The sequence below is a fragment of the Labrus bergylta genome, chromosome 10, assembly GCF_963930695.1.
Source record: "Labrus bergylta chromosome 10, fLabBer1.1, whole genome shotgun sequence".
Classification (NCBI taxonomy): Eukaryota; Metazoa; Chordata; class Actinopteri; order Labriformes; family Labridae; genus Labrus; species Labrus bergylta.
In genome coordinates, this window is record NC_089204.1 from 17206426 (window position 1) to 17220701 (window position 14276).

Below are 14276 nucleotides of genomic sequence, written 5' to 3' on the forward strand. Positions count from 1 at the left end.
CCATGGTAGCCAGCCAGTCTGATTTACACCTGCAAAACAGGTTAACCCAACGAGAAACAGTGGTCCACACTGACCATCATGCTGACTGTCTTTGTATTGTGATGGAAATGTGGGCACCAGAGGCTTTATTTAAGACTCGTCTTAGTGTGGGCACTGCATGGCCCAAAGCTAATTGAACAGGATTAAAAAGCTGCAGGGAAAAAAAACAAACTGCTTCTGTAAGAGTTAATGGGGGAAAAAAATCCACATGGCTCAGATTTTCAGCTCCTACGGGGCCCTCACTTTTTGAACCTGACTAAGCGTTTAATCCACACAAAACCAACTAACCAGACCACTTCAAGGTCAACTGCAGGAACCTTTCTTAACAAATCAAATAAATTAGAATACCATTTTAGCATTTTCAGTCTGATACATAACCAAAATAACTTCTGAAATTAAAGAGGACCTTGTCTTCAACAACAAAGAGACTCATATGTAAACAATATTTACATCACTAAGTGTTATTTGCTATCAAATTAAAATCATATTTCTGAAGTACCTTTGAAGACTAATGGTCCTGACTAATTTGTTTTATTAAATTTCAGATATCATCTTTATATCACAATTCGTGAGCAGCACTGCTGTATTGGAGATGGCAAAGGCGTTGTAGTTACTACTAGATTTGTGGTGGGTCCCCATCAATAAAATGACAAACTGAGAATGAAAGAATAAAACACAAACACTGCACTCCTTGTCTATCCTTGAGAAATATTGGACAATTCCACCTGTGTGAGGCCTGCACTTTGTAAATGAAGCCAGGGGAAATTGCTAACATTTCCTATCCTATCACAGGCCAGAAAGGTTGGAAATCTCAGGTTTATTCTTTTTAGATGCCTTTAATAGGCTTATCTCGTGTGATGTATTTTGTAAAACTGTAGAGACAATATAAACCTGTAAAATAAATGTAACGGTGCAGATGTATGAAAAGTCAACAACTCTAGAGAAGTAGCAAACCTCAACATTGTAACTAAATACAGTAGTCAGAGCTGCCTATAAGTTTTGAAGAATAGGGGAGGCCACAGAATATCATCACGGCTGTGGCACAAGGAGGGATGTACAAAATCTCCTGAAGGAAGAGTGTTTGGCAGAAGGAGGCAGGGCAGGGCCAGAAGATAATCACAGCTGCACATGGTTGTAAAACTAATAAGCAACAATATGCTGTCTGTTTATTTAATTAGTTATTTGGCTAATTAATGTAGGCTCCACCAACACAACTAACACAACTTGACTGGAACTGAACTGTGAACAAACAAACCCCATTTTCACCTTATCTGGCCAATTGTGAACATTTCTTCCCATCACCAGCCACTCTGTATTTTTGTTGATGTAGATTTTTCTACATGTATTCATGGAAGAGTAAAAGTAGGAACTGACATTTGCTTTGCTTTGCATTTGCCTACTGTCAGCATGATCAAACAAAGGCTGTCTGCTGTTACATTTAAGCCTACTGGTATTCAGAAGCCCGAGGTCCTCGAGTTAACAGAAAACTCTTTTTTTATATTCAAGGTTTTGATTTCTGTGTTCTCTTGAAACTAGTTCATTTAGTCAATGAAATAAAAAAAACTGTGATCTGATGGGAATGATAAATTGTTAAGGGTTATATATGATAGGGTATGATAATATAATAAAAGTCAGGTTATGGGCATAACTCGCCTGTCAAGCACCATTGGGACAAACTTCAATACCGTCAGGCTAAATCCAAATGTCAATGTCAATGAGCTCAGTTTTGTCATTAGAGATTTAGAACATGGTTTTATCCGGCAGGTGGCGCTGCAGCACCTGTCAGGGGTCCATGTGGAGCAGCAGAGTCGCGGCCCCTCCTGTGCGGTTAGCTCAGGCGTTGTTTTCGTCTCGTGGATGATGAGGTGAGTGTCTCACTGAAGAGGCGCCAACGCACCGCACCGCACCGCACAGGGCTGAGGAGACACACACACACACAGCCCTTCGCACAGAAATCCACGCTAGCGGTGCAGAGCCGAAGAGACCATGAATACCAGCAGCAGACCAAGGAGGAAAGAATCCCCTGCAAACGCCTGAGCGCGAAGAAGAAGGATGGCGGGGGGCCGGAGGGGACTAGTGGCCCCTCAGAATACTTTTTTGGAGAATATTGTCAGACGGTCGAACGGTAAGGATGAGATTTATTATCATGATTCAATTTGAAAATGCAGACATTGCAACCAAATCTACCTACTCGAGCCGGCCAACTTATTAACGATAAAAATAAATAAATAAATGAACTCTCACTTTGCGAACATTAAAAAAGTTGTTTTGAATTGAGCTACGCTGCGGGGGGTTTTAAATCTCGCATTGCCCATGCATTTGGTTGCCTATTATCATTTTCTGACTTTCTGATGCGAAGCTCCCGTTCCCTGCAGGAGTGTACAGTATCGTCAGGTGCATTCTTACAACAGATTACATAAACCACAGAAGTCTTAATTGAAAAACATATTGGCCTAAACCACATATTGATACTTGGGAACTGTATAGGCTACATTATCAATGCAAACTCGAGTGTGATTATTCTAAGTAATTTCTGTAAGCTGCACTAATGTGTCTCATGTCTTTGATACTCTCCACTGTTCCTCTTAAAGACATACAGTTTGGTTTGAAATTCACTAAGACTTTATTGGCAAATGTTATACCATTTAAATGCAATACAGATATCTATGAATAAGTTTGAAATATGAGGACCAAATCTCAGCCTGTGTCTAGTCAAGATTACTGCATACACTTTTTTATTTTTCATCTTTAATTTGGTGGAACCAAAAAGCCGATAAAACAACAGTAAGTCATGAAACTCTCCGATGGTGGACAACACAGTCATGTAAGCCATTTGATTGATTTTGCTCCATTTTATTGATTTTGGTGAATGTGGTTTAAAATCTTAGAATATTACTTGTAAGATAATTAATCTAACCTTTGATAGAAATAAGCTTGAAAACTTTCAGCGACACACCTCTAAATAAAAGACAATATATCGGCCTACTTCAATAGAAGTAAAGAGGTCTTCTTCCAAATATTGACATTTCCTCCACTGTCTTACATTTTAATTTGTGCTGCTACTGAGAAAAATACGATTCATTTTGACCAGTTAGGATAGAAAATACTTTCCAGATGTAAAGAGAAACATAATCAAAACTGAAAATCTACCAAACTCTGAGCTAGTTATTTTGGGATATTTGGGTGTCAGTTTTACGTGTCGATTCTGTATCATTAGATCCAATAGGAAGTGACAGGAAAGACTGGATAGTTATCAAACTAGACAGCTAGCTGTGAAACACAGGACCAGCAGCTCCATGTGTGCTGTAGTGTATGTGTCTTGAACCACATTCAGACACAATGTTTGACGCACACAAGCTAATTATCTGGCTTAAGCTATAGTGACTTCTTTATTTTTTGAGGTTTGGTTCAAGTAAGAAATTGTATTTTGAAGTGAAGAAAAATGTGTGTGTGTGTGTGTGTGTGTGTGTGTGTGTGTGTGTGTGTGTGTGTGTGCGTGTGCGCGTGTGTGTGTGTGTGTGTGTGCGTGTGCGCGTGTGTGTGTGTGTGTGTGTGTGTGTTTCTATGCACTCCAAGGGCCTCACAGTGAGCCTGGCCCAGTTGCACATAGCTACATTAAAATGTGTTGTGACAGAAGGGAACAACTTGTTCATAAAGGGTGAGCGCTTCTCTCCAGAAGAAGCCTTTTACAAGATCAGTGTGAAGAACTGGATCCTTATGCTTAATGATATCTATTAAAAAAACTCACCCTCTAAACCAATGCATATGTTTTTCTTATGACCTTTGGCAATCTGTGGATTAGTGTTAAGTAAAATCTTCTAACTAACGGAGTCAGGACTTTAATCACTAGGACGCAGTGAGAAGCTGAAGTGACTTGCAGTGGTGGTGTGATCACACACAATGACATATTCCTTTTTGTGTAGTCATTCGTTTTTAAATATCCCTTTGCACTACATTTTGATGACACTTTTTAAGATTAACTTCACTTTCTTCCAAAGTCTTCAGTTTTTTCATCCTCTGGAGACTAAGAAATGTCTCCACAACATTTCATGGCATTCAACAAACAGTTATTGAAATATTTTTAGTCTGGACCAAAGCAGAAAATGCTGCACAGTTTAAACTTCTTTCACTAATAATGATTTCTGTGTTTCACCTGAGTGTCAGTAAATAATGTCACAGAACAAAAACGGACAATCCAGGGTACCTAGAAAAAGAAAATCTCCATAAAATGTAGAAAAATGTGCAAACTAAGCTGCTCTTGGAATACATATCTGACACCTGCAACCGCTTAAATCCTCAAAATACATTTTTAAGTGGGCCTCAAAATTTGACTTACTATAGGCTATCATGAAGCTGCAAAGCCGTATTATTGAAAGGTGACATGCAGAAAAGAAAAGTAGGTAGACAAGACAAAGTTAATTTGTCAGATGAAGGAACTGATTATTAACAACATACTTGCAGTACTGGTCTCATTATGTGTGGAGCAGCAATAACAAGTAGAAAACATAACTACGACATATCACCTTTAAAGCTGGTACGAAAGCCTTAATGTCAAAATTTGATTATCTTTCAAGGTTATGTTAAGTTCCATTCATTTGTGTGGCATAATTTTCAGTGAACTTTGTGTGATGTTGGAGTGAAAGCCATGGAAGCACCAATCACATTTTGGAGAGGATCTAGATTAGATTAATTTATAATCAATAATAGGTGATAGGAATCCCGAAAAAGGAATCTGATTTATGATCAAGCACTTATACTTGATTGGATTCACAAACCAGCATCAAAACTGGACTTTATTCATGAAAACAAACAGTACTGTACTTGAGAGTCACAAATAAGCAAGACCGTCTTATCTCTCTGTGCTCACTATAATAAACATAAAAGAAGCACTTGGAGTTTTTTGTCTTGCCAACTGCTGAATTTAGTCTTATATAACTGTCTTTTAGCACCCGATTCAGTTTCCAATCTCCTGAAGGAAGAACGTCAGGCTTCTTAGCTGCTGTATGCTTAGTCAGCAGCTAGTCACTAGCTTTGTCATGTGATGCTAACTAGTGAGTGTAAAGTGGGATTTTAGAGCCTTTTCCTGTAAAAAAAACAGCAACCAACTGCTACAACCTTCTTGTTTAATGTAGCTACTCCAATGGAAAGGCCAGTTTTAAATTCCCGTTTGCAATTGAAGGCTGTTTTCATTTTTTAACTTCCTGCCCAGCCCCAAACCACAGAACAAGTTTTCCACTTAATGTTAGCTATGAAGATTTATATATTCTCTCAGTAGTTGCAAGAGAACAAAAGAAAAACAGCTAAGTAGAGTTAATATAGGAGTTTATTGATAATTAAGATTTAAATAAACACATGACTAAGTCACCACAACCCTGCTAGATGTCTACATGAGCTAATGTATGCTAAAGAATTAGCTGCAACAGGCAATAGTTGTGTATCTTTTGTTTCTCCTTTTTGTTGTCACTTTGGTCCGACAACGAATTAATGCAGTTTCAGTCTACAGTAACTATAACACCTATTTTCCTAATGCCTAATTATTTAGTTTTTTGTACTAATTGAATGACTCAGTCAAGTTGGCACATTTTTAGATGTTAGCATTCAATCAGGTTAGATTCACAATGTGAGTATTTTCAACTTCACCTGCTTGCTGAAGACACCTGTTTCTCTTTTGCTTGACACTCCCATCTTATTTTCTGATTTTTAAAAATGTCTCTCACTGTAATATGTTAACTTTCTTTCCTTTTTTTTAAATATTTCAGTTTGGACACTGTCACATAGACAGACAGGTACTACAAAGTTTAGTTTGATGTGCTCATGTTTTCTCTACTTCTTTGTAATGTACTTCTAAATGTTCTATACCAAATGCTGTTAATTTACAAAGTCACACATAAATGAATTAACTTCATGAAAATGTTGGTGAGAAGTTGCTGCAACACAGCAAATCCAGGACTAATAACAAGCATAACTTTTTGGACCTAATTCTTATTAACTCAGAAGATAACTCAGAGTTTGTCTGATCATTGTAAAATAACACGTTGGCATGGAACGTCTCGTGCATTATATTCTATCAAACTTCTCATGCTTTTGGTTGTCATTTCAATGTATTTCATTTTGGCGTGATCAAATAAATGTTTGTATGTGTGTGGGTGTGTATGTGTGTGTTCATTTGTGTTCCTTCTGCTCTTTCACCCCCGGTGTTGTCACATTGTTGAATGCATAGCAAGGTGTTTTCTAGGTTTCATACCCAGTTATCATCATTTCTCCTGTCCCATTTCAAATCATCACATCTATTCCTTTTTCCTTTTGCGAAAATTGTGTGAATAGATTTGATTTTGTTTTACTTGTAAGTTTTGCTTTTATGAATAAAAATTAAAACGTTTGAGATATGTAAGCTTTTGCCCCAAGCTATAGAATAAAAACAAGTTTTTACATAATAAAAAATGTCTCTCAATAATTTGAATTTCATTTATAATGTAAAATCCAAACATGCTGATGTGCAAATGAATAGTCAAATCTGACACAACAGTCACAGCACACAGCACAATTGTTTGAAATATAAACGGTCTGTTTTCATGTTGTAATCATAATCATAATGAGACCAATAATTTTAATTTAAGTCCCCACCTTCAAATGTGTTGATCAGGTATTTGAAACAAACATTTATTCAACATGAGAATATGTTTAGATATTATGTCGTGGCTGAGATTTTAAAATGCTATCAAAGCAAAAGAGATCAACAAAGTGTAGATGAAAAGAAATTCAATGATTGTTTAGGTTTATTAATATTCATGCCATTAATGCGTTTTGCTTGGAGGCCCTGCTAACATTTAAATATGGAAATTAAGCCATATGAGAACTAATGAACTCCTCTCTGTGACATTTAAAATTTGATGACAGCACACATTAATGCTTATAGACCATGCTTACTACTTTGTCTTAATAATCACTGTTATACATTAGACTTTTAAATGGCAAACACAAGTACTAACTAGTACCTCCCCCCCCAACACCTCTGATACTCTATTCACAGAAAGTTGTCAACTGTCAAGCAACTGCTAATTAAAGAAAAATTTTTAGATAGTTTTTACATGAGAAGATTTTGTGTCTTCACACCCCGTGAAGAGTGTGTAATGGGCTGTAGACCATCACGTACACTAATGAAAATCTTTATAGTGTCTTAAGTGTCTCCTAAAGGCAGCGTTACTTAATCTTTTTAATGATAGAGGAAACATTAGAAGACAGATTCAGTTCTAACAAGATAATTGATTTAAAAAAAAAGAGTCAGTAACTACATAATGGGACTACCAGGTTGTGTAGCCATGAGGAGGAGATAACCTTTCATATAAACATTCAATAAGTCACTAATTGCCCCCTGATATTTAAAATGACCTGCCAACAAATGGCCAAATATAACTGCAGAAGCCCTCTTTTTTTAAACGTTTTATTCTTTCTTGAAGTATTGGCCATCAATTACACAGTTAATGTTAACAAATATGCTGAAGGAGGTATTTCCTAGTCACCTAAACACTTGTCATGTCTTTCTGATAGTACCATTTTAAGGTTAGACAGTCAAAATCGTCAAATACTCAGTTCCCCCTTTATCTGCTTCTTAGCTGTATTTTTTTCATTACATCTATAAAATGTTATGTTTTTCTTTATGCAGTTTGACTAAAACCCTGACTTTGAAATAGATCAAATATGATGAGATTAAACCCTTTCCCAACAAACCCTATATTTTATACGTGTTATTGTATTGTTGTTTTTAGGAAACGCTTCACCCCCTCCAGTTATGTGCCCCTTCTCTTTGCCGTTTACTTTCAAACAGATACCAACTTTGTCCTGGGAAACGCTCAGATAGTGGACTGGCCCATTGTCTACAGCAATGACGGTTTCTGCAAGTTGTCGGGGTACCACAGAGCTGAGGTGATGCAGAAAAGCAGCACCTGCAGGTAGGCCAGAGTGTTGGGGTGTTTTTAGTACAGATGGGTCAGGATTAGAGAAGAAGGGGAAACTGTTTCACAAATGTATTCACTTTCAAGTTTATTGGTCACATAAACCCCAAAACCAACAAAGCCTTCTTTATAATACAGGATTATAAACTTTTAGTCATAGCTTTATAATGTAACGTATGAGCTGAGGCTGATGACATTTCAGCTGGATATTTTGATCAAAGTAAAAGAGGAAAAGTTTTTATTTTCTTTAATATGTACAAAAATGTCATGTCGAAACAGTTGTCGGTTTTTGGGGATTATACTTGTAAAAATAAATGGCAACATGATTCTGGCATTTAAGTAAATGTCCCTTTGTGAATGTTTTTTTTAGTATTCATCCTCTGAGAACCATGAATGTCTGTGCCAAATTTCGGACCAATTCATCTCATGGTTTTCAGACATTTAAGATGGGGGGGAGTGCCGACCGACCAACTGATCTGGGAGCCACAGAGTAACCTTCAATCTTTGGACTCACTTTCAATATTATATAGAGACCTTATAGCTCAAAGTGTGGATACAGGTGACATTCCTCTATGGGTTTGCCATACTAATGATTAATATTGACAAAAAAAGATCTCAGTTTTGGAATTCTCAGGCCTCTTTTTAAAATGAATTATTGTTAGGAGCCCCTGAATCGACTTACTCCCTCCAGACTGGCATCTTATCATCACAAGTGAATGTAAAATTGTATTCTGCTATGTAGAGGATAGTGTGAATACCACTTGCATGATAGTCCCATAATTTAAGAGTAATTACAGCAGATAGCTTTGACACAAATCTGTGATGTAATCAGGTTGTAACAGCTGAAATTGCTTCCACTTCAATGACTGCAGCAGTGAAACTTTAGACAGTTTGCCTGAGGTTCTGTCTTATTAACTGTTCACATAAAGCCACAAACTGAACTCTTTAAATGAGAAGTATTTGTTCTCCGATGAACAACTTCTAGACTAGTGCTTTTATTGCCTGTAATCAGCATGTCTGTAACCACGGTTTTAATAGGATGACATGGAAACAGTTGGTGCTGCCAGATTTAAGAGCCGTGGGAGATTTCGTGTGTTGTGGGAGATGGAGTTTGCCACAGCCAGCACCGCGGCTATTACTGATTTAGACCCTTGGGTCCGTGAGCATAAGCTTCAGAACACTTGCCAGTAGAAATATTGAACAGAGTGTGAAGATTTGCTTCAGGTTTATTTTTAGGTGGCTAAATGGATTAGATTAAGTGCTTTTAAAAAGAAAGGAAAACAGACCTAGAATCATCTCACAGTGTTTGACATCCGTATAAATGTATAAATACTACCGTAAATTTCGTGACTATTGTAAATGAAAGCGAGCTAACAAGTCTTTTGTACCCTTTTCTGGAGGCAGTGGGGAAACATGGAAACAGTATTAAACAACATAACCAAAAACAGTGATCAAAAATCTGAATATGATAATGTTAAAAAAAGAAAGAAGGAGGTTGTCTCTTAATTGAATGTATGACTGATAAAAGGAGGTTATCATTATAAGTACAATAAATATACTGGTACACTTTATGGATTTAGTGCATCAATTCCTTGTCTACAGAGGATGCTCTGTGATAGTTTGATGAGTCCCTTATTCCAGGAGAAGACCAATACCAGAACAACTAATGGCATCATCCGTCACCCTTAACAACGAAGCTGTGGGCGCCGGTGGCCGAGTGGTTAGTTTTTGCGCCCCATGTACAGATGCTACTGCCCTCAAAGCAGACAGCCCGGTTTCTAATCAGACTTGTGGCTCGTTTACCAAATGTCATTCCCCACTTTCTCTCTCCCTGATTTCTGACTATCCACTGACCTTTCTCTGTAATAAAGGTTTAAAAAGCCCCAAAATAAAAATAAAACTGAAGCTGAATATTTAGCTTAAAGCCTGCTCATGGTGGTATCAGACCACACTGTAGCCCAACTCCACTGACACAGGGTGATGACCTGAGTCCATCGATGATATTTTATTTGCCCTCCATATGAAGTTAAAGATGTGTACAATATTGAACTATAGGACAATCAACTCGTTCTTGACATCTGCGAAACGTGTTGTCATTGAGTCATTGAAAATGTCTTACTATGATTGGTTGGGAATATGTTCAAACCGTTATTTCTGTTTGCTGTGATGCAAGGAATTTATGAATCTGTAATCAGCTAATCTGATGGTGATCAGCGGTGATGTCATGAGCTGGCTCAGGAAGTAAAAACAAAATGGGGACAAAACACCATGTTTAAGTTTTAACTAATTCTTTATTCAACCAAATCAGACGAAATGAAATAAACAAACAATACGTTATTAACCAAATATGTCAAACAAATCTTTATAAACCCAAGTACACCAGATAATATATTTACAATGAGGTGTGTAGGTGAGAAAAGTCAGTGGTGTGTGACGTGCATGAGTAGGTGTGTGTGGGTAGTTGTTCCAAAATGCAAACATAACAAAAGGTAGGCCTACATTACATAACATTCTCAAACCAAAAATACAGTATACCTGTGGAGAGGGTCCCAGCGGAGAGAGAGATAGAGAGAGTGTACGTGTGAGAGACTGCAGGAGCTTAAGTAACTTCAGCACACTGGGCCAAGGTTTGCTGAGTTACTCTAATTAGTGGGCTGCAATGAAGCCACAGGTTAGAGACACACCTCCAAGAAGACAACAGTGTAGTGAAGACACTACTGGGGCATCACAGTGGTCATTTTAACAGACACAAATAAAACCGGCATAAGTCAAGTTTGGATTCACAGAGTTCACCGTACTGTCAGGTAATCACTGCAGACTTTCATGTGTTATCCCTTTAAAATGTTGCTTTTGGAAGGTGATGATGCTTGTTGTAATCCACACAGCACACTCTGCTGGTGAAAGAAAACTGCTAATGTAATACAATATTACTATTTGACTGGTGAATAAATCTAGTAATATCGGCACATATCTGCGATAAATCAGCAGATACCGATGGTTAGTGGATATGCTAACATCGGCCGATATTATCAGCTGGCCAATGAATCAGTCGGGCTCTAGTATCAATGCATTCTGTCATAAGTCTTCAAATATTCTTCTATAGTTTGAATCATTTAGACTGACGTTTTTTTCTTTCATGTAAAAAAAAACAAAAAAAAAACAACTTTGTGAGTGGGATTATCAGCCCATAAAACATTCAGATGGTTTGGACGTTTGATGGTTCTGAGGATGACTCAAACATAAAATCATTCCCCCAGAGTGTAGATGTCATGTATCTGAGCCTCTCCTCCTTCAGAAGCATGTGGATCAAAGATGCTATCGCCAACTAAACTGCATATACTTTATGTTTGTTGTCTATTTAATTATGTATATGTGTTTTTTTTTTCTATACTGAATCCCGTAAACATTCTGTGACAAACCTGTGGGACTTTTTCAGGCATGATGAGAATTTGTGATGTACTGTTTTCCTTGAGGGGCGACACATTCTTAGCCATTCAGAGAAGAAGACAAAAATAACCTTGATGATATTACATCAAAAAAAAAAAAAAAGTCTCTACAGCTTCAGAACGTAGTCTCATTAAATTTAGCCTCCCTTTAGTATTTCATAACAAACTCTGAGTTATTTTTAGATCATGCCTGAACAGGCTGGCAGCGAGGGTGGCATTATAGCAAAGTGAGATGAATGTCTCTGCCGCACGGTTTAATGCGCTCATGGATGTTTGACCTGTCCTCAGGTTTAATTTGTTTTTGTAAGGCACTTTGCATTTGGTCAATTAGACACCAGGCTGCATTTATCTTTTTAATGCTTTCAGGATACATTTCAGTGAGCTTTAATCTGCTTCCACTCTATATTTAATACCGCCAGTTCTGCAGTGAAACTCTCTGGAGGTCTCTTAGTAGCTATCATTTACTGGTCTGTCTAGTTTAAGTTCAACTCTAAATATATATCATTTCCTATGTTCAGTTATTTGCAGAAGATATGCATTTCAATGAACACATGGGATTAAAACTGTAAAAATGTGAAGAAAAAGCAATAAAAAAAAAAACAAGAGGAGAAACTACAATGAAACCAAAGGGGTGTTTGCAGCTAACGTATTAAGGAGTTTATGCATTCTAGCTTTCCTCAGCACTGTGTTAATGAAAGTATGAGCATGCATGATGAATGTGCCTTCCTTTGTCTTTAAAATATATATTTTTTAAAATGTCCCTCTGTGTTTTCCAGCTTCATGTACGGGGAGCTCACGGACAAGGACACGACGGAAAAAGTGCGGTTTACGTTTGAGAATTATGAGATGAACTCCTTTGAAATCCTTATGTACAAGAAAAACAGTAAGTGTTCTGTGCCATATGCGAGGGAAAGGAAGAAAAATGTAAAGTTCTACTCTCTTGAAGTGCAAATATATTCAGTGGATGTAAGGTACAGTGGAGTTCAAAGGCAGAACCAGAGCATTTCTACCTCTGTAGAAAAGTGCTAATTGGTTGAGAGCGAGACCAGAGAAACCTTCCCCAGAATATACAGGATGTGGTGCTGTGTTTGTTTCCACTTGCAGGTGTTACAGGAAGTCGACGACACTTTGGTTTACACTATGCCATCAAGCTTTCTGTGCACACTCATCATATCTCTAAAAATAAGTGGATAATGCAGCAAAAGTGTGTCTTTTTTGTGTACATTTTCAGGGACTCCAGTTTGGTTTTTCGTGAAGATCGCTCCTATAAGAAATGAACAAGAGAAAGTGGTCCTGTTTCTCTGCACCTTCAGTGACATCACAGCCTTTAAACAGCCCATTGAAGACGATTCTTCCAAAGGTCAGAGTCATTAAATGAAGTGCCTTGTAGCAAAAAAAAAAAAAAAAGGGTTTCTTCACTGAAACTGACAAAATTACATTCCACCTCGGAGTGAATGAAAAAAGGAAACGTAAAGAAACATCCACCATACTTCACTTGGCTCAATAAACATCTGTCACATTATGAAGCAGATGTTTGATCTAAATCTGTGTATGTGGTGCTTTTGAAATGTTGCAGAGGTTACATTAGTCTAGTTTAGATCATCATTGGACACCGCATTGTTCATCTGCTCTGGCAACTATCCCACTCAGACAAAAAACACAACACAGAAAAAGTTATTCACTGAGGGAGTGTTTAAGATAGAACATGCAGTAGTGCAAGTGTTAGACAACAGACATGAAGAAACAAATACAGAGAGTTAAATTATGAAATCAAGTCTGCTCTGCTGAAGGTTATTGCATCAGCAAATACTTCACATTTATTCACCATATTCACACAGCGGCCATTTTACACACGGGAAAGCAGATAAAAAGCTCAGTGCTGTCATTATTCCAGGTTTGCAAACTGTATATATGTATGAAGTCTTTATCATTGCAATGCTTTGGGAATGCCTATGAACTGAAAGGACAAAAACAATGTATAGTGTAAATCTAGAGGCATATCAGGCAAAACAAATATCAGCCGACTTTAAAATTCAACGACTTCATAGCTTACATCACTGTTTGATGATATCACATGATACAGTAGGAAAGGTGTTAAATCTCTGATGATGGTATTGTTGGCTGGTAAACCGTAATGTAAGCTAGGAATGGAATGCTAAAGGTAGCACTTGTGTGTCTTAGCTGCTGAAACCTTGAGTTACTAAATATTATAATTGTATTCTACTGTTTCATTCTGATTTGACCTGTTGATCATCAAGAAGAAATTTCACTTAAAAAATGTAATTTCACACCCTGAGCATTAGATCAGAGGAAAATGTCCACAAAGTGAATATGTTGTATTGGGAGCAGTTTCTCTAAAATGGGTTGTTGCCCACTGGCATAATCTGAAGATTTCCTGAGAGTAACTGCTTGAGTTATGAAGCTACTCCAAGAAACACATAAAGTTCCAGTGTTAACACCAAGACAAACCCTGAAGTGACTAAATGCAGCCAGTGGTTGATGTAGCAACCCAACATACAACGCAACAACAAAAAAGGTAGAGGAAACTGCAGTCTGGGGTTTAATACTAATTATAGAGTCAAAAGGGAAACATAAAAGTTTAGACTTCTATGTTTGTCCATTGTTTTTTCAATGTGCTTTAGGACATTTCTCTTGGTTATCACAATGATGGTACACATTTAGTTAAAGTTAAAAAATGGCTTTTGCTGCTTTTGCAAGTCCTTTTGAAGCCCTTGTTGTTCAACGTACCTGAGCAATAATAATAATACGGTCTGATAAGCTCACTTATCAAGTGCTTTGTAATTGTTCAATACCAAAAAGATCATTTTCAGACTCTGAT

The 14276-nt window shown here is 37.4% G+C and overlaps 1 protein-coding gene across 4 annotated transcripts in view; it reads left to right on the forward strand.

Annotated features, from left to right (window-relative positions):
• Positions 1–1906: 1906 nt before the first annotated feature.
• The window catches only part of kcnh1a (potassium voltage-gated channel, subfamily H (eag-related), member 1a), a 47351-nt gene continuing 34981 nt past the window's right edge, over positions 1907–14276 (forward strand). The window contains exons 1-5 of one of the 4 annotated variants that reach the window (XM_065959806.1): positions 1907–2164; positions 5799–5825; positions 7865–7988; positions 12214–12320; positions 12669–12797. In XM_065959806.1, coding sequence (XP_065815878.1) covers positions 2092–2164; positions 5799–5825; positions 7865–7988; positions 12214–12320; positions 12669–12797 — 460 coding nt within the window. In that variant the 5' untranslated portion in view covers positions 1907–2091. The remainder of the gene's footprint in view (positions 2165–5798; positions 5826–7864; positions 7989–12213; positions 12321–12668; positions 12798–14276) is intronic. The other 3 variants (XM_020653123.3, XM_065959807.1, XM_020653124.3) reach the window with 3 other exon arrangements.